The 22,564-nt window shown below is 41.7% G+C and overlaps 1 protein-coding gene across 1 annotated transcript in view; it reads right to left on the bottom strand.

Moving 5' to 3' along the window:
* Window positions 1–8,206: 8,206 nt before the first annotated feature.
* The window catches only part of insrb (insulin receptor b), an 88,293-nt gene continuing 73,935 nt past the window's right edge, over window positions 8,207–22,564 (bottom strand). Inside the window, exons 13-24 of the mRNA XM_083970492.1 lie at window positions 22,027–22,165; window positions 21,477–21,630; window positions 21,077–21,225; window positions 19,862–20,018; window positions 19,426–19,522; window positions 19,091–19,158; window positions 18,690–18,919; window positions 17,993–18,103; window positions 17,707–17,869; window positions 17,430–17,559; window positions 17,098–17,232; window positions 8,207–16,635 (exon numbers count right to left, since the gene is read on the bottom strand). Coding sequence (XP_083826618.1) covers window positions 16,281–16,635; window positions 17,098–17,232; window positions 17,430–17,559; window positions 17,707–17,869; window positions 17,993–18,103; window positions 18,690–18,919; window positions 19,091–19,158; window positions 19,426–19,522; window positions 19,862–20,018; window positions 21,077–21,225; window positions 21,477–21,630; window positions 22,027–22,165 — 1,888 coding nt within the window. The 3' untranslated portion in view covers window positions 8,207–16,280. The remainder of the gene's footprint in view (window positions 16,636–17,097; window positions 17,233–17,429; window positions 17,560–17,706; window positions 17,870–17,992; window positions 18,104–18,689; window positions 18,920–19,090; window positions 19,159–19,425; window positions 19,523–19,861; window positions 20,019–21,076; window positions 21,226–21,476; window positions 21,631–22,026; window positions 22,166–22,564) is intronic.

Here is a 22,564-nt window from a genome sequence, read left to right as displayed (position 1 = left end):
TAAGCTGAGTGACCACAAAGCTGTGAAGAGGTTCCTCTGCAGGCTGTTTAAAGTAGGGTGGTGATGGTGCAATGACCTGCGGGGGGAGTAAAGTCAGAGAAGTCCTTAGAGGATGGTTGATGGCAGCGATGTCTGTGTTTAGAGACACCTGTTGGTCAGCTGTCAGGGTTTCGCTCTCTGGGACTGTGGTTACTGTGGACGCAGTAGACTGTGAAGCCAGTATCCCTCCCTCCAAGTCTTTAAAGTATTCAGAGGCTTTGAGCGAGGAGCTGAAGCCCAGCAGGTCCTCCTCGCTGCTGCCCACCTCCACACCGGGGCAGTCGTAGTCACTGACTACTGAACACGCATCCTGCAAGTCAGACAAAGGGAGCCATGGAAAATGGATGATAGATATGGAGAAGAGAGAGGAGAGAGACAAACAAGATAGACACAATTGGAAATTCAAATGATCCAGCACTTGTAATACTAATATAATGACAATAAGCAGGCATTATGCTTACTACGATATGCTGTTTGATAATTACCGCTAAACAGAAAGACCTGATGTTGGCGCTATTTGGAAAATCAGGGGATCAAAGTTATTACACATCATTTTTGTGTCTTAAATGACTTTACTGACTGTCGTGGCAACACCTTGTAGTTGTCAAGGTTTTCAATAAAATTCAAAAGGGTCAACGTCATGGTGGCAAAAGGGCAAAGGTCAATTTATTCACAGGGGAACTTTGAATAATTGCTGTAAATTTAATGGCAATCAATCCCATAGTTTTCAAGCTATTCCACCTATCTGGACATGGGAGGAAAATTAGATAATAAAGATGATCCCACAGCTTCACCTGGTCGTCATTTGTTGCTGTGTCATCAAAGAAGACATCCTCGGTGATAGAGGCAGGTGATAAAGAGGAGGAAGATCCTTGCCCTGTGGGAGCAGGAGGCTGGGCGCTGAGCTGGGCACTGGGAGAGCCACAGGACTGACTACATGGCTTGCACTCAGATGCTGAAAGATAATGGATGTGATGTTTGTGAGTTGAAAATACAATAAATTCAACAGCACCATTAAGAGAAAAGCAGCACTAAGACAGGCTGCTGCAACACCTGCGTTTTCAATTCAAGCGTTTTTTTTTTTTTGTGCATGACGGAAGAAAAAGCCCCTGATCCAGCCTCTCACTGAAAGCTCCTTTACATTTCCACTGCATAAACAGATTCCTTGATTCACATGATGCCACAAACCACCGTCACCACTGGCAACTGCTCAGTGAGCCAGCATTAGTCTCCATGTCGGTTGTGGAGAGCTGGAGATTATTCCTTCGCTGAGTTTTTAGTGGCCTGAGAAGCAGCTTGCTTGCGGTAAAGAACATAATATATATAATAGTATGTACATGCTTTATGAAGGAGCTGTACAGTGTGACAAAGTGTGTGTTGTAGCACATATTTGAGGTGAAAATGTTCATTATCGAAAGATTAGTTTCTGTATGAAAATAGATCTGATAGTGTCTGGTGGTGTCCAGAGGCGTGTGTGTATGTCATGTTCAGTGTTAGAGTTTCAGACACATCATGCCCATCTGAGGAGGGGAGAGGGCCACAGTTAACGACAAGTTACATACAGTAATCCTCATTTCATAAGGGACGCCTCCTGTGAACCTGAGCCTCAGCCTAAGACAGCCTGGCTTCACAGGGGCCTGAATCCTGTTCTCCTTCAACACTTTCACCCTGTTTCTTGTCTGGTGATTGATTTCCTCAACAACAGGTACACTCACTGCAAAACAGCTGCGGCTAATGCTATACAATATTCTACTATGCCATTGCCATTTCAGATAGGAAAGGAGGCATGAATGGAGACTGAAAGCAATGACACACTGCAGGGTGGATGGCCTCTGGGACACATTACTGTAACATGTTAGGATGTGGGGCACGAAATGTTTCTCAGGTCAAATGTATTTTTCACCACAAAATACACAAATATCCGCATTCATTTGGAATTGTGTTTCTGTCCATCTGACATGTTTAAGTCCAGTATTCACACTTCATTTAACTCCAGTTTGGTCTCAAAAATGCTTAAATGTAAATTCTTCCAAATTATTTTTAATATGAGAATTAGTAAGAGATGTTTTAAAAACTGAAAAAAAAGAGTTGCATTGTGTCATTATGGACATGTGTATGATGCTTACATTGCTGCCACTAAACCACCTGCTGTTATCTCACCTATCTGATCAGCAGCATATACAGAGGAGCTGCGTTTTCATGCATGAGAACATTTTGTTTGTTTTGTTTGTTGCCAGGGTATTTAACATGTTGAGCTGAGTTCAGAGCTTATGTGTGAACATGATATGGCAGGTCCAACTATCTTAGAAACTTCCTCTTACTAACTTCAAACCAGTGTAAATAACAACACAACTGGTCAGAGATATTCACCCCATTCTTTGGGTTGTGCAAATTTTATTGTTTTGTACTAATGTAATTTGTTCTCTGTAGCCAAAGATAATAAATAAAGCTTTACTAACTGAATAACACAGACTCTAGCCATCACAACAAGCAAGTTTGAAATAAAATATATATATATTTAAATTCTCAGTCTCAAACTAAATACATTGTATCTGTATTTTTTATTACATTATTCTCAGTGAGAGGTCTCAGGTACTGTTGTGCAGACAGGCCACACTCTGAGTCCTGGACCATGTCCCGCTATAAACCAACAGCATCCACTCCCCTTCTCAGCACGACAGCCAGAGATGCTCTCAAATAAACACAGAGACAGACACACTGTAGATCTATTTTCTATATTACTAAATCACTGGCCGAGGCTGCGGGTAAGGCAGTGTCCCTGCTGGAGGGAGAATTTGTTTGCGTCCAAATCCCACTTGTGTTAAGTGTAAACTTAGACACTCAGTACAGACACTGCAGCGGCTGCTTGATGCTGTCTTGGAGAGCCACTGTAGCCTTTTATGGTTGGCCTCTCATATCTGCTAATACATCACACAGGGATGAAACATAAGTGAGTCTTTCTTTGTGCATGTGTGTACAAGAGAGTGTGTGTCTGCTCAGGTGCGTGTGTATGCATGTGTGTGTGTTTGTGTGTGTGTCATAACTGTTTTTGCACTGTCATGGTCAGCTGTTTTCCCCACAGTCTGGCTCCACATAACAAAGGGTGGTCTGCTGCTAAAATTAATGACTATTATCATGTAAGAAAGCACCAAATGACTCAGACACCTTGTCTAAAACTCTTTAAATGAATTACTCACTATTATGCTTTATATTATAACTCTTATTTTTCATTTACATCGTAAATTCCACCACTGTAATGGCTGTCTACGTTAATATCCAATGGTCTTAAGATAGACGTTGTCATACAATATGTTGAATCAGGGCTATACTGAATGAGTAAATTTTTTATCTGTTACTCTGGTGGCACAGGAATTATTATCAATATTATTATTTGAATACTAAGCTAAATTATTTTGTATTATATTAGAAGTAAAGGAAAACAGCAGTTTGCCACACAGGAAACACAACTTTAAATCCATATTAAAGCAGAAGTAAGCGATCCGGTCGTTTTGGCTAACTTCTTGTCAGCCAATGGAGTTAGCAGCCCCCGCCCTCGTCATGGATCTATTGGTCCTCGTCCCTACGTCACCACATTCACGCGCATCCCTTGGCTGCACACACAGCCCTTTATGCCGTTCTCTCTCCTCATTGAATAAAGGTTGTAGGATACAAGGAAAGTTTTCTCCTCGGCTTACAGCAGAGCAGAGTGACTGACAGACCCGTGTTTCGGACCAAACACTCTATATAAGTGATTGCTGTCAGAAGATATAACTATATTACTATTATATTATTATGACTTATATTAACACAAATATTCCGCTTACTTCTGCTTTAATATTCTCTATTCTAAACAATAAGCACTTATAAAACAGTACATAACAAATGTATTTTGTTTGTGTTTTGTGGGTCATGTGAAAAGGCCAAACTGACCAAATGTGACAAAAAGGAAAGGATGGCATGTGTTTGCTGTGAAGATTACTGTGCATAAGTAATGTTTGCAAAGCTAAGAGACAGTCACAAGAGGAACTTGGGCATCATATGATGAGGTCAGTTGATTATTTACAACATACATGTGGATGATATTACAATGGACACAGATTTAGACAAGGCATGTGTCCACGGCACGCTACGGAAACCACAGATGACAAGATAAAAGTCATTGTGTTATGCATCTAAAATAGATTCATTATTCAGCACTCAATATATCATACTTTATGACAACTTTGGCTCTGCAACAAACAGTGTTTGGATTTAGGTCTCAGTGACCATTCACCGCCTTGGTGTGTGTGTGTGTGTGTGTGTGTGTGTGTGTGTGTGTGTGTGTGTGTGTGTGTGTGTGTGTGTGTGTGTGTGTGTGTGTGTGTGTGTGTGTGTGTGTGTGTGCATGACAGATGCTGTGTGTAGGTGAAAACAGAACACAGAAGCTGTTAGATCTGAGGTTGAGTCGCAGATCAAAACAACTGTCATCTCGCAGATCCTCTTTGATCAGAAATTTGTCTGACTACAGTTTCAAAGCTCCAAGCTACACAGGCACTACGACTGAAGCAAAATGGAGGCTTCCTACTCGGCTTCTTTATGTCTAAAATGTCACATTTCTCTGATGATAACAGCATGGGGACAGAGGGCATGAAATAACTTAAGTTATGTGTGTAATACAGCTGGATATGAGAGAATAATTAACATCTGTTGTGTGTATGAAACTCCACTTGTCAGTGTTTATGTCAGAAAACTGGAAAAATCACATCAACACTACACCAAACCTCATTACTGTAAGTACATTTACTGCAACAGGTTACAACAGCATAACTAGAGACACAAAATGATGCTTATCACATAAAGAATCAGAGGCTTCGAGTGGTGACATTTGTGCATTATCAATCTCATCTCAAACAATGCACCAGGGGTAGAAATGACTCGCTATACCTTGCACCAAACTGCCATGTGAAAGGCTGCAACCATCATCCACCACAAACCTCAAGCAGGTCAAAATGGTAAACAACTATATCACAAACAAAATGAATGAAAGATGATGGGAAGAAAAGCAAAGCAAAGACACCCACATCACGACATCCTAAGGTCACATCCAATCCACGACCTCTGCTGAATGACAGCTCTCCTCCCAGTTAAGTTTTTCCAACAAACCAAAAAAAAACTGGGGAATCTAAAGACATGAGTTCTCTCATACCTCTCTTGAAAGACCATCGCTTCATCCAGAGTTTGGAGAAAGACGGCCAGGAGTTGTTAAGAGGAGAGTCCGCCATAGGAGCAGCGCAGTGGGGAGGCCAGCTGGGAACTGGAGCTCGCACACACTGGAGCTCTGGCACCCAGCGAGGGGAAGGTTTGTGGGGGGAGGGGGGTTGGTAGGGAGGGAGGGGAGTCCAGAAAAGAGAGAGAGGGAGAGAGAGAAAGTCCAAGGCTGGGTTCAGGGAACTGTTGGTTGGGGATTACCTCTCTTTAAGACTCCAGAGGAGTGAGAAAAGAACAGGAGAGTAAAAAAAAAAAAAGGAAAAAAGAAGACAGTTGGAACAGAGAGAAAAAAAGGTGTTAAAAATAGAAAGAGCTTGGTTTCAGACATGCTAACCATTTTCATTTTTTTTCTGATAAATGATGTCTCCAAAACAAATGGTAGAAACTTATTTGCATTTTTACGATGTAAGTTTTATCAGGAAGTGGTGACGACAACACAGAACACATGCAGGTCACTGTCCTGTTATTTTGGAGAAACTCTACTTTTCTTAAATATCTATGGAACTCCAAGTTTATGGTGGAAACAGATCTTCTCTGCAGACATTTTGTAAGCCGAGTGAAATGACAACCAGAAAAGCTTGTGTTAGGAAATGACACAGGGGTGAAAAGTGGAGTAAGAGAATGAGTAATGAGTCAGAAAACACTCAGATTAGTACAGTGCCTTCCAAGAGTAATGTGTCAGTGGCTGCTTCAGAAAATCAGAAGGAAGTATATGCAATGAAAGTTCGAGAAACTTAAATGTTTCTTTTGTCACAGATAGAAGAAGCAACGTAAAGTAGTTTGAGAGTAAAATCCTGCACACACATCTCACCGCTGCAGCTGCTCTGCCTTAGGTAACAACTGTTACAACCACCGTACTTCTTAATTTTGCACAAATGTAATCACAGATGACTGTCAAGTTGAGCTCAGTGCATGTGAAGTGGAAAAGTCTCCCAACTTTCCCAGAGACCGGGGAGTGAGGAGGGAACACGCTGATGCAGGGATGGTAAGTGGAAATGTATCAGACAGAGAAAACCAGTGCAGAAAACACCTCAGACAAAACAAAAGTGTGGATTGAAATGGGCCCTGGTGCAGAGAGAAGTGCCTGAAAGCAACAAAAGTTCATGACATTGCTCAGAAAAACAACAGATATTCAACTTACATTTGATGATAGAGAACAGATGGTGGATTTAAATCCTTTCTGAGCAGCAGAATGAAGCCACAGAGGAGGAGAAAGGGCAGGTTAAAGATCCTTTAAGTGTGGCTATACGCTGTGTGAGAACTTCAGTTTCGTCCTCACTCAAGCACAGAGAGCCAGCAGTCAGCCACAGCCTCTCAACCTCGCTTCCTCTTTTTCTCAGTCTGAGAGGAAGAGGCGCAGCTGATTGGCCAGAACAAGCAGTTTCACACATCACTGCTGCTTGCAAACATGTTATGGCAATTCACACTCTTGACACCAGCACAGCACTGTAGCACAAATGCAACTACAGTAAGGAAGCAAAGTCTCCTGTTGACAATGAGCAACCAGGTTTGTTAGTTGTGACCTCACAGGCCGGAAGAAGAAGAAGAAGAAGAAGAAGAGGAGATGATGATGATGATTCAGGATTGGATGCGAGTTGGTGTGATGTACTGTAGCTGCTGCAGCTGCACGCCCAATGCACAGGCCTGAGAAACAGTGTTACGAATGGTTTCAGAACTACACCCCAACGCAGCAATGTTGACTGCTCACCAACCACCTTCTACTTTGAGGTCTGAGTGTGTGAATGAACACTGAGGTGCACATGTTCAAAATGGCACAGGAAATATAGTTCAGTGAGCGTGAGTAAGAGACATTTCACTGTAGAGGCAGCATGTACTGTAGCCTATCTTCAGTTCTGTGGCGATTCTGCAAAAAAAAGTTGATTAAAAGTTGTATATATAAATATATACAGTTATATATAGAATAGCATGCAAAAGTTTGGGCACCCCTGGTCAAAATGTATAGTGAACAGTTAAGCAAGTGGAAGATTAAATGATCTTCAAAAGGCATCAAGTTAAATATGAAACATTCTTTTGCAATATTTTAAGACATATCAGTGAATTATTTTTGTTATAAGTGAAATAAAGCAGCACCCTGCAAAAGAACAGGAAACCCAGGAGACGTGAGCTCTCAGATAACTTTGACCAAGGTGTCAGACAAGATATTTACAATTTACATGCTGTGATAGTTTCCGAAGGAGGGGCTAGGTACTAACTATATGCAGGGTGCCCAAACCTTTGCTGCGGGTTTGTTTCCTTTTCTGTCATTTTGAAAATGAAAAAGATGAAAATATATATTATACACATACTGTATATAGTTTAAAAAGGGAATGCATCATCTTTAACTTTATGCCTTTTGGAGATCATTTCAATTTCCACTTGCTTAACTGTGCCAAAACTTTTGCATGCCATTGTACATTACATTTGCTTTTCTTTGGTTTGTTTCTTTCCTCCCTTTACATTTGCATCAGATCTGATGTGATAAAAGCAAGCTGACCACTGAAAACAAAACAGAAAATCACTAACCTTCTCTACTACCTGAAGGGAAGTACCTAATATTTGTGATCTTATTATTTTAGTAGGCATACCAAAGAACCAAAAAATACCTTTATACTAAAAGTAAAGCCCCTAAAAATCCGGTAATTTGTGTTCATTTTAGGGCTCTTTTGTCTCCTGAGCTCTGGGAACTGTATCTCAGTCTTATTTCATAGTTAAGAAGCGCGAGTAGACAATATTCTCCAATAATTTTATTCATAATTTTAATATAAACAGTTAATTGTTGAATAATTTACACACAGCAAGATTTTTTATTATCATATCATTGCAACATTTTCTGTACATGTCACTACTTGACTCTCCTTTGAAAACATAGAAAAAATAAATTGTCAAGCGTTCATTTAGTCATGGCACATTTTTGATCCTGTACAATATGTATGTATTTCTGTGTGCGTGTGTGTGTGCGTTTGTGTGTGTATGTGTTCAAATATGTTGATATATGTGATACATAAAGATAATGGCACATTTGGATCCAGTGTGAGGGATGAAGCGATCTTCTGTGGGTTGCGGGGGTTTGAGGGTTTGGACTGTACATACACACATATAGACCTGCTGTCTGCATACGCACCGATGTCTCAACATAATGTATACACAACATATCCCAAAATTAATACATCAGCATATCAGTCGGCAAATAACATGACATAATAAAAGAGGTATCCTGCAAGACTACACACAGCATTCTGGGAAGGGAGGGATGGGGGCACCTATGTGTGCAACCGAGGAGAGGAAAGAGACTCGAAGGACGCAGAGAGGAAGAGGAGCAGCAAGACAAAGAAAGCCATGGTGAAGACTTCAACTGAGGACAACACAAGACACAACTCCACTGATTTTTAAACAACGTACAGCACAGGGAACAAGACAGAGACAGATAGAAGGTATTGGTGTGTAAACTGGAGCAGACCACTGGACCGACAGGTGACTTACGAGTTAAGAAGAGGCTGCTTTTCCTCCGCTTTTTGTCTTCACCCCCACCCCCCCTCTGTCTGTCTGACGGACAGCAGCGTCTCTCTCCCTCATCAATAAAACAAACATGGACACTTCATCATCGCACGACTACTGACACATAGTACTTGGTTCATTTACAGCTGAAGGCGTTTACACTCAGCCTCCTCGAGGGAACAGCCTGATATTTTGGGGAAAAGAAGCCTGCTCACGGTCTGACAGGGATTCAAAGAGTGACGCCACTCTCTGCCCTTTAAACAGAAGAAACAGTTTATCCTAGGTTAGCGTATCTTAACATAATGACTTAAAAAAGCTACCCAAAAATCTCACTGACTAAAGTGTTATGTTCTGTTTCTTTTGTCAAATGACAAAATTTATATTTTTCGTCTACTTCTTTTGTACAGATTTAACAAACAAGATACAGAACTACTGCTTGGTGGATTTTGATTCCACTGGTTTGCCGTTTTGCTAACCTAAATTAAGCTAAGAGGCTGTGAGCTGTGGATTAATGTTCAGCAGAGATGCATGAGAGAGATAGGGACCTAGAAAGCAAAAAGAGTGTATATTTCCCAACGTGTCAAACTCAGGTTTAACAGCTCCAGCTTTACAGTCGAAACTTAAAGATGTATGGTTGTTGAACCATCAGTAAATGTTTCTTTTCTTCTTTTTTTTAGCTTATTCAGGATTTTATCACTCATGTTTCCTCTTCTTTCAAAAGGATGTACAGTGGTCTTTTCCAGTTTTTCACATACACAAAAAAAAAGAAAAAAAAAAAGAACATATACACATTTGCAAACTTAACAAACCTCTCCCGTCAGAAACAATTCCAGACAACATCATCTGTGATCGGTGATGTATTTGTGATACAAGAAAAAGGCTTTATGGGTGACATGTTGCTGTGGCTGGGCGGGGTGGTTCAGATGTCTGACCTCTTGTTGGGCCAACATTCAGAACATGCATTGGATTAAGAGCAGGGTTCACTGCGAAACGTTTCAGGCCACATACTGTTGATGTCTCGTTACACAGGGTTAAGCCCTCAGACTGGAGTTGTGCTGCTCCTGTTTAAAATTCATTGACAGACTTGACTCTGCTGTTGTCTGTCTAGTGGGTTGTGTCATGAACAAAAACAAAAAACAAACAAAAAAAAATCTATATTTTTAAATTTAGAAAAAAAGTTATGTACACATTGATAACAATGTTAAATTCATAATGTACAAGAGTAGTAAAAGTTTACAGTCAGAAAAGGTAATTGTATTTGCCCTCCCTACTTTGGCTAAAAGAAATAGAAATCAACATCTCTAAAATGTAATACTTTTTTCTTTCCTTTAAAACAAAACAATAATACATACAATACTTTGTTCTCACCCTGCGCTGCATTACTAGCACGCTCTGTCCAACCACTTTTTTTTAGGTCAGAATTCAACAAAACAAACTTAAAACTTCCCTAAAATCAAGTGCTTTCGTTTTTCAGGAGCCAAGGTGATCTGCTGCTATTTACAGTTAAGAGCTTATTAATCGGTTCTTTCTTCTTTTTTTTTCTTTCGTTTTTTGAAAATCATGTAACAACTGAATGCATTTCAAATGGAAATCCCCAGTTGTAATGCAAACGACTGTTGCTAGTCATGGGGTTTTTTTTTTGCATGTGCTTTGGGGGCATCACTGTCAAAACAGACTGATGAGAAGCGAAATCAGTAAACATCAAATTATCAAGCTATCCACTGGTATAGACAATTCATTAACCCATGCACAAAGCAAGCTAGAGCTTAGCAGAGTAGAGACAAGTTCAACATTTTCCTTTTCTTTTTTTGGTAAAAATCATCAAGTCATATCATCCCAAATTACAGTATTTTATCACCAGGCAGTTACAAGCTTTTTCACTGCAGTTACAGCTAAAGAAAAAAGAGCGCATAACAACATGATTCATGTGTTTTCATTGATGTTTTGGGAAGTAGGGGAAATCCTCTTTAGTGATTGGTGGAGACACGCCAGTCAGTGGCGGTTCTGCTCAGGGACGGGGGGGTATGGTAGGGGTGGACTGGGTGGGAGGGGTCAGGCGGGCCGTTAGTCTGAGCAAGGCACTATGGGTCGGGGCCCTGTTAGCTTTGCCACCCCTGACCTGCAACGCTCCCATCCAATCGCTAGAGGGCAGCCCAAACCACATCACATCCGACAGAGAGGATTCCTGATTATCTTCAAATGGGGGGAGGGGGGAGGAAATATTTCAAATTTGATTGAAGGGTGTTTGGTTTTTGTTGTTGTTGAGTATTTGTCCTTGGGCTTATCATCTCCATTCTGCTTTTTGTTTTTGTTGTTGTTGTGGTTGTTGCTGCTGCAAGGATGCTGAGAACTTGCGCTTTAGTCAGCGTAGATAAAAGGTAGGTAGGTAGCTCTCCTTCCTCCTCATCCTCTTTATCCTCGGACCACAAAGCATCAGGCCGCCTCCCTGAGACGAAAAGTTACAATCTAGATTTCATGTCTGTTAATAGTTCTTATGGCACACAGGATTGTCCCAGTCCAGCTTTTTTTTTTTTTTTCCTTTGCAGAGGGGGGAGAGGGGGTCCTCCTCTTTAAAACTTTTAATCCAGCCCAGATGTCCGTGTCCTGATCAGCCACAACAGACCCAATCCATGGCATTGACAGAAAATAAAGGTTATCTCTCGATATTCACAGTAGAAAAAATATACATACAAAATAAAACAAATCTGAACAGAGAAACAGACAAATTAATCAACAACGATTTGGAGGACATGTGGGATTTGAACGCTGACTGTTTTGACCACAAAGAGACAGACTGACAGAGTAAGGAAGAAGAAGAAGAAGAGTAGGGCCTTCTGCTGAACAACAGGATTAGTCTAGACGTGATTCTTTTTTTTTTTCTTTAAAAAAAGCATGAGGATCCATGGTTGAGCCCGGTAAGCCTTGGCTGCATGTAGGTGATCACAGATATGCATCGAGTCACAGGACATTTTTTGTTGTCACTCATGCTAATTTCACATCCCCAGAAACCAGTAGAGCCGCTACTCCATACAGTCCAGAGGATTGGTGCACATGGAAAAGGGGAATGCACACAACAAAGCTACATTACTTCTTCCAGCGCCCGGGGGAATGGGGGTGGGGGGGCCTCTTGTGAGTACTTTCATTAACTGTAGTAAGAGTCATAAGGACAGACTGTCCCTAAAGCCAATTTACTATCTGATGTTCCACATTTAATAAGTGCTAGAGGGAATAATACTTGAAAATCATGAGTGTTTGTTCTTTAAAATGCTACACCAACATCTAAAAAACAAACAAACCAGGGCCAAAATATGTCGGGGCTGCGCTCCCGACAATATCCACATCCTGCAGGCGTCTATGAAAACCTTCCCCTGGGCACAAGAAGAAGATGGAAGTGAGGAAAACTAGAAGGCAGAGGGACTCAACACAACACGGGGGAAAGGAATTCATCAGCAGTGTTGGTAATGTATGTTAAAAGTCATAATATTTGAAATGATGGGATACTGAGTGACAGACGGGGTTGATATAGGCTCTTTAGACTGATTCCTCCATATGCACTGAGGTAGACTCTGGCCAAACACAAAGACGACAACAATTACTAACTAACTACCTAACTACCTAACTAACTAACTAGCACTCCTGCCGCTCACCACCAGCTGCTCCTCCTGTACAATAACAAACTAGGCTTTTACATCGCTCCACTCTCAAACACCTTAAAAATGCTCGACTAAAAAGCTAACTGTGTTCTTCTTATACAATGACAATGATCATAATAAAATAAATATCTGGTATTTCAAAGATATGGGCACCATCTTAATTGAAAATTGCATATGCGTGTGAACACCACCACAAGATAAGCAACCTAGGTCAAGGTGGAGACAAGAGCTATGTCCCACTTCCAAACTAAATACTAACTCCATCTTTGTCTGTGAGTATGTAGTGTGTTTGTACTGGAATATTAAGTTCACTCAAAGATGTAAAGCATAAATGCCAGAGGACTTTACTGTTAAGATCAGAAGTGCGGGAAAAGTACATAGTGTGGAACTGACACATGCTAAGGTCCACCATTTTTCTGTCTGTTGTGTCACAACACAACTGACGGGCATCAGATTTCATTTTTATATAAATCTCTCTACTCTGCTTTTATTTTCCAAACTATGTCACAGATTATTTACAAAGTAAAAAAAAGAGCCAAAGATTGTAACTCCTAAGAATAATTTGCTAAAATCTACATCATAACCTCAGGTGCCTCTGACTCTGGCCAATCCGCAGTGTCACCGCTAAAGCACTGGGTGAACTTTAGTGTTCAAACCTTACGCCGGCAACAAGCAACAAGCTGACACGCACAAAGAGATTTTTTTTTAAAAAGAAGAAAAACTAAAAGCCCTAAAAGACCTCTACTTTTTTTTTTCCAGCAAGGAACAAAGCCTCCAAACACAAATGCAGATGAGCTTTGATTTCTATGCCTCCTGCCTCGTCAAAAGAGATACAGAGAGAGCACAGACGCTTGTGTGTGTGTCTGTGTGTGTGTGTGTCTGTGTGTTGTACTAGCCAAAATACAACTAGCCTGGACGTGGCTCTGGGTTTGAGAAGGCACTGGTAAAGTTATGGAGGCAGCTTCTCTGACTCCAATTCTGTGGGTTTTTTTTGTTGTTGGCAGAAAGCTGCCAACACTTTGGCTATACTATAAGTGCTGAATGCTGTTCTGCTAGATTGGCAACCACAATAACCCCCCCCCCCCCCCCCCCCCCCACCCACCCACCCAATAATAACCCAAGTTCATCATCTCTACTAGTCTCCTATCGCCTCTCACATCATGGAGTGACGTGGTTAGAGAATGAGAGTAGAGCGTTTACAGAGGTTCTGCTGTGACCTTTGGGTTCTGAAAAAAGAGTGATCTACGGAGAATAAGGGGTCAGCAACAAGGGCCGATAACCTTTTTCTGTAGCTTTGTGTAAAAGTACAGTTGAAGGGAATGTTTTTGATTCCCAACAGGAGGAACAAGACAGAAGAATGTAACAAATTCCTCTTTGAGTTAATGTTAAGTAAGCCACTGTGTCTCTAGCAGTTGATTATTAAGAAGGAAAAAAAAAATCATCATCATGTGTCACTGATGGGGTTTGGTGATGGTATCAGCTATGCCAGCAGGCGGGCAAAACAGAGGAAGGGGGTGGGGGTTGGGGCGCGAGGGAACGAGCAGTTCCAACTAAATCCTGGAATGTCAGACCTGAGTGAAATAGCTGCTGCACACTGTGTCCTGACTGCCTAACTGCATGTGATAGCAGAGAGAATAATAGGATTAACAATCACTCACACTCCCTCTCTCTCAGACACACTGAAAGATAAGAGAGACAGAGACCCCCCACCCCCCACCCCCTCCTCCTCCTCCTCCTCCTCTCTCTCTGCTACCTGCTGTGGACTCTGAATACACTTGGAACTTTCCATATTTCTCTCCAGCCCTTGACCATAAAACGTGGAAATTTCCACCAGCCTGATTTTGAGCAGCAAGTTCAGCAGCCAATGGGAGGCCTCAGAAAGACTGAGGTGGCGGGGGGGGGGGAGTGAGTGCAGGAGGTGTGTGTGTGTGTGTGTGTGTGTGTGTGTGTGTGTGTGTGTGTGTGTGTGTGTGTGTGTGTGTGTGTGTGTGTGTGTGTGTGTGTGGTGCATAGCAAACCTAACAGAACGACTGTAATGAGTGAATTTGATTTTTTTAAAAAAGGCTTCCATCTTAAACAAAGGTCCTGACCCGTGGCAGATCTCAGGTCAGATAGGAAGGGAACGCCACTGCTCTCCAGTTCAAAGAGTAAAAGTGTTGATTCCTCACCTTGTTCTGACTCAAGCAGCACAGACACAACTAAAAAGCCATCACTGTTATGCCAACATAAGGAAGCACAATCACTAAGCCGGGACAAGCTCTTGACACACTCTCTAACCTCACTGACGGTTAACACTGACGACCAGCACAATCACATGAAAGACATAATAAACCTGTGATAACAAACACGTACAGACTTTGACTCCAGCGTGATCTGACCAGAGAAAGACAGCAGACACGGACACAAACACGCATCAGGTGCACTTGAACCTAGAAAGACCTCATTCCCCTTGTATATAAAGCTTTTTTGGTTATTCCATTGGTTTTCTGTATTTGTTTTGTAAAGTTGCCTCCAAATATTGACAGCTCTCAGTGGGAACAAGGTTTATAAAAAAAAAAAAAAAATACAGTGAGTTGACAATATTTTGGGGCTTTCCCCCCTTTCCCATCCTGACAGGGTGAGAACTTGGGGGAGGAAGGGGCTGGAGGCATAAGACACAGAGAGCACTGATGGTATATTGGTGTGATTTCTGGGGCTATAAAAAATAGGAAAATTGAAAGAAAAAGAAAAACCCAGAAAGAAAAAAACTGGCAAAACAAAATACTAGCAAAGCTTCTGATGACAAATCTTACAAATATGAACTATTTACAAAAACATCAGTATGTCATATAATATATATTTATATATATATATATACTGTATATATAATATTGGTACAGAAATACCAATATAATATATATGTATATATTGATATAGTTCTATACCCACTAAAATATATCAAAGCAGCAGCTATTGGTCAGTCTGAGGAACTCTTTTGTCCAATTCTTAACTGTTTAAATATCCTTCAGCCATATAGTGAGGACACAGAAATAAAACTGAAAGAGAGAGAGAAGAGAAAATAACAGTAAAAGAAAATAAATTAAAACTATTCACCAAACACCTGATGAATCTGTGTGTAGTTTGGAATTCTGCAGAACCAAAATGAAAGACAAAAAAATAAAAATGAAACAAAAAGAAAACATTCCTCTAGGAATAGATGTTTTGTTCTAGGATCAAGTCTTTACAAGTCATCCCACCGTTCCAAACTGATTAAGTCATTGTTCAAATGGAAATTAGTATAAGCACTGATAGACACTTCTCTTTGTTTATAGGCCACATATAAAAAGGCCACTATCTGAGTAAAAAGATTTCACTTGGAGAAAACAACAAAGCACAGAAAAGTGGAAATGCAGATTTGGTGGGGAAGAAAAGGAGGGACGAGTCTTGAGGAGGTTGAGCATAAGCAGCCTTCTTGGTTGTCTAAGGTTTGTTGTGTTCACAGTTTGTTTTTTTCTCTCTCCCGTTTCCATCACGATGAGTCCTGGAAACGTGGACAATAGTGAAAAACAATAGATAGGTAATTTGGTAGTACGTAGATAGTCCGATGTGTTGTGGAGAAAGTTTAAAAAATTGTTACACCATGTTTGCATCCCTTGCTTGCCTATGTTTGGCAGCCATGAGGAAGAAAATAAAAAGTCCTGAGATCTGTGTCTTTTTTTTTTTTGAAGGGCTTCTCCAAGAATAAGAAAATCATTAGAAAATGATGAGAGGAACATGAAGGATACAGAAAAATGGACTGGAAGAGAAAGAAGGATGGGGAAAGGGAGTGGGGGGGGTTAAACAAGTTCATTTAGGAAACAGGAAATGTTAGGAAGGGCTGGATCTGGGCAACGATAAGATTCGTCCGTTTTTCTTGCCACCGTTCATATGTGTGTAGGGCACATGCTCCTCATAGTTCCCCCTGAGGGCCACCGAGGGCCCGCTGTCCCTGCTTAAGCTCTCCTCTCTCTGTGAGTATGAAGACGGGTCCAGAGGGATGCTTTCCATGTTGTCCAGGTCCAGGTCAAACTCCTCTGTCTCAGGGACTTTGTTCTCCTCGCTGTAGAAGAAGGAGACATCCTGGAAAGACGGGTGCAGGTCCTCCCGCAGCATCTCGATGATCTCGTGGAACATCGGCCGCATCTTGGGGTTGTACTGCCAGGCCATCTGCATTAGGTTGTGCCTGGGAAGAAGAGTCAGATATGAAAAAAAAATGTAATAGGAAAAAAATATTTAAACAAGAATGAGAAATAGCCACATAATAGGTAGTGGACCATGTTGAAACAGATGGCAAAGACATTCACAAATGAAGGGTTAGATGAATTAGCTTAATTTCCCTCAGATTAACCAAAACATGAGACAGCATGTACACTTTGATGCACCATAAAGTTGAAACTTCTACCATTCAGCCTCAGACAAAAACAGAGTAGCACTCGGCTATGCAGCTGTAAGTAATAAACAATGACTATTTGACAGGGTAATATATTTTGGAAATGTCAGTTATTTGAAAAACAACCTTTAAAACTTTGGAATGATAAAATTTCCACCTGTCAGTGTGGAGCAATACAGAAAAGATCATAAATCATTATACATTTTTTTCAACTTCCACACACGTAAGGGTAAAAAAGCGCTGGTGTTTACTCACATTCTCTCAGGGCAGTTGTCTGGTCGGTCCAGGTATCCTCCATCCATGACAAACTTTAGAACCTGTTCGTTGGATAAACCCTGGTACGGCTGCTCCGCTAGCGTGCTGATCTCCCACAGCACGACGCCAAATGACCTGCGGTGACACATGCAGCAAATGTGATCACATATATCAAGAATGTAACTGAGATTGCAGAGGCTGCACATGTGAGGGTCTAAGGGCAGAGGATGTTGTTATGATTCCATGTAAAGCCCTTTGAGACAAACTGTAAAAACGGGCTATACAAATAAAATTGCCTTGCCTTGCACAGCAGCAGCTACTGTGTGACTTACCAACAGTCAGAGTGGGCAGTGAAGACTCCGTCCTTCAGAGACTCCGGCGCCATCCACCTGACGGGAAGCAGACCCTTTCCTCCTTTACGGTAGTAGTCGGTCTCATAGATGTCTCGTGTCATACCGAAGTCTGATACAAAGAGAGAGAGCTTGATACACATCGACTTTAAGAGGACAATATAACATCTCCCCGTCGACAATTACACTTTGTGACAACTGATTCGATTCCACTGTAAAACAGAGCAAAACAACAAGGAAAACAAACAAGATACAGTACCTCCAATCTTGACGGTGTAGTCCTCTGCCACCATGCAGTTCCTGGCCGCCAGGTCTCTGTGGACAAACTTCTTGGCGTTGAGGTAGGCCATGCCGTCTGCAATTTCTGCAGCCATCTGGATCATCAACTTCAGTGTGGGTGGAGGACGGCCTGACGGGTTGTTCTACAAAACAAATAAAAAAAATACAGTCTGTCAGTAAAGAGCAGGCTTATCAGAACTGTGTTGTAATGATTACTGCATCATTACTTCACCATAGGTTAGGTGGCCCTATAGAGTGAAACTCACCTCAGAGTCCGGCCTGAGGCTCCGCAGGTAGCTCTTCAGGTCCCCGTGGGTCATCAGCTCCATTACTACTAGAGTGGGCTGAGCTTTGGAAACCACGCCTAACAGACGCACCTACAGGAAAAACATAAGTGTTCGTGTCACACACGCAATACTGAAAAATGTGATGTTTCCAATCACACCAGCTGACTAGAAGGAAACACAAAGAGTTAATGTTAAATTGTCCAAAGAGTTGTGATGAATGGAATTTGGGCTTTTACACACTGTTACTCCCACACTGTTCATCAGAAGAGGAATGTTTTTTTTTAACTTAACCTCATCATCGCTGTTTCATTTCACAACTATGAGTACACAATGTCAATTCTCTCTTAATCAGTGGGAAAATATCTCAATGTGATCTTTCTGGCTGACAGCACCACATATGGCGTGTTAATTGGTGCTTAGCATGTTGTTTAATGAAACAGTAACAGTAGGCACAATTGCTTACCAAGTGTAAACATTTGTTTTGGGAGTCAAACTGTGTGTCAATATGACAGCATCAACACAAGTGAATCATGGTTCTGTGAGTCACACATGTTCATGCTGGTTTTATACTAAATGACAGAAAACTGTAATATGCTGTAATTCACAAGGGTATTGATAGCTGCTCCAGTGTCCCTATTAGTCAGTGATAAGCTGTCAGAGGAAAAGTGTGCCGTACCACATGGTGACAACTGAAGGCCTTCATGACCGAGGCTTCGTTGAGGAACTCGATCCTCTCCCGCAGGCTGGCCGACTCGTTGACCGTCTTGACGGCTACACGCGTGTCCGGGTCTCCTTTGATTATGTCCTTAGCGATTCCCTCGTAGACCATGCCGAAGGAGCCCTGACCCAGCTCTCTGAGCACCGTGATCTTCTCCCGGGGCACCTCCCACTCATCAGGAACATACACTACACAGAAGGGACCATTTCCATTATTACTACATGAACCTGTCACAGATTACCATGAAGCTATTATATATCTCTGTGAATCCAGTTACGATTGCACAGATTTCAAGATATGCAAAGAAAACACATTTTGTGCTTCTTCCGTTAGTAATCTTCTTATGATGCTCTTCTTACCATCGTTAGCACTGATGTACTCGGGGTTTGAGGAGGCGATGAGAGGTCCTGTCGGGCCTTCTGTTTGCCTGTCACACAGCCACAGAATGCATCTTAGATACTGAAAACTGTAATCCAACATTAACTTTTTTCCTGTTTGTTCTGATCCTCTTACTTCCTACATAATATCTCATGTTTATTTGTAGTTACTGGACTAGTGTTCATACAGCTGGCAGAGTTTGTTTTCTTTTAAACAAAACAAGCACCAGTCATTCTCTGATGTCTGTGTGTGATCTGCACAGTTCATATCCAACAGGCTGGATCACTCTGATAACACTGCCAGATAAAGATCTTACCTCTTCTTGAAGACCCAAAAGACTCCACCTCCTACAAACATCAGCAGGATGAAGCAGATGACTGGACCAATCACGATCCAGATTAAACCTGGATCCGCTATAATAAACACAGTAGACAGGAGTCACTTCATGCAGTAAAGAATTATAATGTGTCAGACAATAACAAAAGAGCTGAAATAGACTTTGGTTATTAAACATTTGATCATTTCGCAGTAAATTTTCTACTTTTTGTCAAATTAAATTAGAAATAAAAAAACATCTGGACATATGTTTACAGTTTGGAAGTAAATAGCTTGTCGGACCTTGCAAACTCAGACCAGCGCCAAGTCAATGCCAACAACATAAGCAGTAAATGTAACTTCTAGGTGCATGTGAGTGATTCATGACTGTTATACATGTGAGTTCAGTTACGTCAGAGATAACTGTCCTGTCTTACGGTTGGGCATGAAGAAGTGAGTGGTTTCTGTAAAGGAGCCATTTCCTGCCAGGGAGGTGGCGCGAACCATCACGCTGTAGTTTCCAGGCTGCACAAGCGAAAGCTTAGTGCCACCCGCCTTGATGTAGGCTGGCCGTGACACACAGGCTGTGTGAATCTGGAAGACAAAAAACACATACATCCACTTTACACACTTCATCCAGTTGTAAATAAAATCCTGGTGCATTCTGGGAAGTAAACTACCTTTCCAGTGTGCTTCTGAACTACCTGATATAATTTCTTGTATCATGTCAATTTTATACCAAATGTTCCAAATGTACAGTCTTCGGTTTTGTAAATAGTAGATACTAGATACCAATGAAGGACAATTAGAAAGGCAGTCAGTCAGAGGTCTGCTTGGGATACATATTCAAATTTGCCATGATCATGCATATTTACTCTCATGATATGCCACCACTGGGCTACAAAACTATCAATAAACCTGAGCCTTTGACATGCTGAATACATATTTTTAAAAATAAATCCTGATCGGTTTATTGCCACTGCACTATGTTGGTGTTTGCTGTGTTTTTCAGTGCAACTTAAAGCACTGGAGATGTCGTCTGAGATCAGTCCATCCCTGCCACTGCATTCTAGTCTTCCTTCCTGCCTCTGTCACTATGGTAACAGAGCTGCTACTGGTTCCTAGGGTCAGGCAGTGCAGCAATGAATAGCAATGAGAGATGAATTCACACATTTACAGCAAGTAAACAACAACAACAATAACAACAGGCACACACACTCACACTCACAGACAAGCACTTATGCACACACACACACAGACATAATAATATGCAAACGCACGCAGCAAACGGCATTGGGAGGGAGTTTGTCAACAAATATTTTCCTTTGTGCCTCTCTCCATATCCATCTCATCCATATAAGGAACAGGCAGAATTTGAGTTGATACAGCAAATCCCCTCGTTCCTACCTGCATCTACTCCCAGGAGTCTACCCACATCACTCTATCTCTCACCTTTATATTTTTATACGCATCAGTTCCTTTATTCAGTAAAGTATAAGTATATCAGGATCGTTTTTGCAGGCTCTTTCCCACCCTCACCTCTGCCTCCTTCAGCTAATGAAAGAAGAACCATGATCCCTCCTCCTTCCTCCCCTTTGACTTTTTTTTCTGCATCCTAACACTCTAAAAGCTGCGTGATGTTTGATACTGACCTCCGTGTCTCCAACCTTCTTGTAGAACACCTCGTACAGGATGATGAGACCGTTCGGGGACCGGGGTGCGTTCCATTTGATCAACACGTAGGGGGGCTCAGCTGTCACTATCTCATGTGTCACAGGGCCTGGGATGTCATCTGCTTTCTCTGCAGGCACCAGACATAAAGAAAAAAAAAACATTTCACACATGTACAGTATAGCACTGCGTTTCCATGTTGTTTGAGTGCACATATGGACTGCATATATTTGAGTTTTTTAAATATCTCAGGTCAATCTGATCATTTAACAGCTAATGTTGACTGTACAAATGTGGGATTTGTTGCAGGGCTGATGTATTTCAGGTTATGTTATAAAGCGGGTGAGAGCATAAACTGTCGAGGTTCATATTTGTTCTTACCCTCAGGCATGGTTCGGGCGCTGACATAAGTAGCCATGCTGCAGCGTTTGAGGTCTGTCGGATGGTTGCAGGCCATGATCTCGATCTTATAACTGGTAAAGTGGTGCAGGTTGGAGATGACTGTTGATTCCTTTGAGAACACCTTGAGCTCCACCTGAGCAGAACAGATGAGAAATCTAATTACTCCACCGACATCAATTATTTATTGCTGCAGCCAAAGTCCCTTGCACTGCGAACATGTGAAATTATTTAAGCCCAGTATAAGCAATATTTCATTATCCTGCTGTACCATTCTGAGGCTATACCATGCTGGCATATGCTGTGCAATGCATTGCATTTTCCTGGTAGTGATTTCAGACAAAACTAATATTTTCTATGCTTTTCTTAAAGATACAGTTTGTAAATTAGAGATTGACACATTTCAAACTGACTTCAATTAGCTTATCATGACACAGGAAAAGTCAATCACAAATGATGAGCAAAAACAACTACACAAGAATGATGTACAGGCATTAATTTGTATGATGGACAAAACGTAAGCGTTCAAGACCTTCGATCCCTCTTCATCCTCGTCGTCGTCCTCTGGGCTCGCTGTGGTGGAGCCAAACGGCAGGCTCGGGACCGTGGTGAGGAAGTGAGGGACTTGGGTGGCGTTGGCGACTCCCACCGAACGTCGTCTTCGAGAGGGTCTGGAAAAACAGAGCGCCGGGTAAATCACTTTGCAAACGCTAGGCAAAAATGCAAACTGGAGAAAATATGTTCTTGCCTTGGTTATTTTTTTTGGATTCAAGTATACATGAGTCTCAGAAAAGCTAAGATAAATGATTAGCACAAAAGTCAGAAACATTTCATGTGCTTGACTCAGCAAATAGCAGATGGAGCAGCAGTGTGGAGGAGGCCGGTGAGGACCTCTGCTCACATTAACCTTTACAGTGTGTGGTAAGTTTGACTGCATGACATTTATCCACAAATACCACCTACTGCCTACTGAAGAGAGCTACCAACTCTATCCACTGGGTGGTGCCAACGAGCACAAGTCAACTTGACTCTCAGGGGCTGTCGGTGGAAGTCAACCACATAGGCCATGA

Source organism: Trachurus trachurus (assembly GCF_905171665.1).
Source record: "Trachurus trachurus genome assembly, chromosome: 4".
NCBI classification, from domain to species: Eukaryota; Metazoa; Chordata; class Actinopteri; order Carangiformes; family Carangidae; genus Trachurus; species Trachurus trachurus.
The sequence above is the reverse complement of the archived record's forward strand: the minus strand, read 5'-3'. Positions and strand labels throughout refer to the sequence as shown.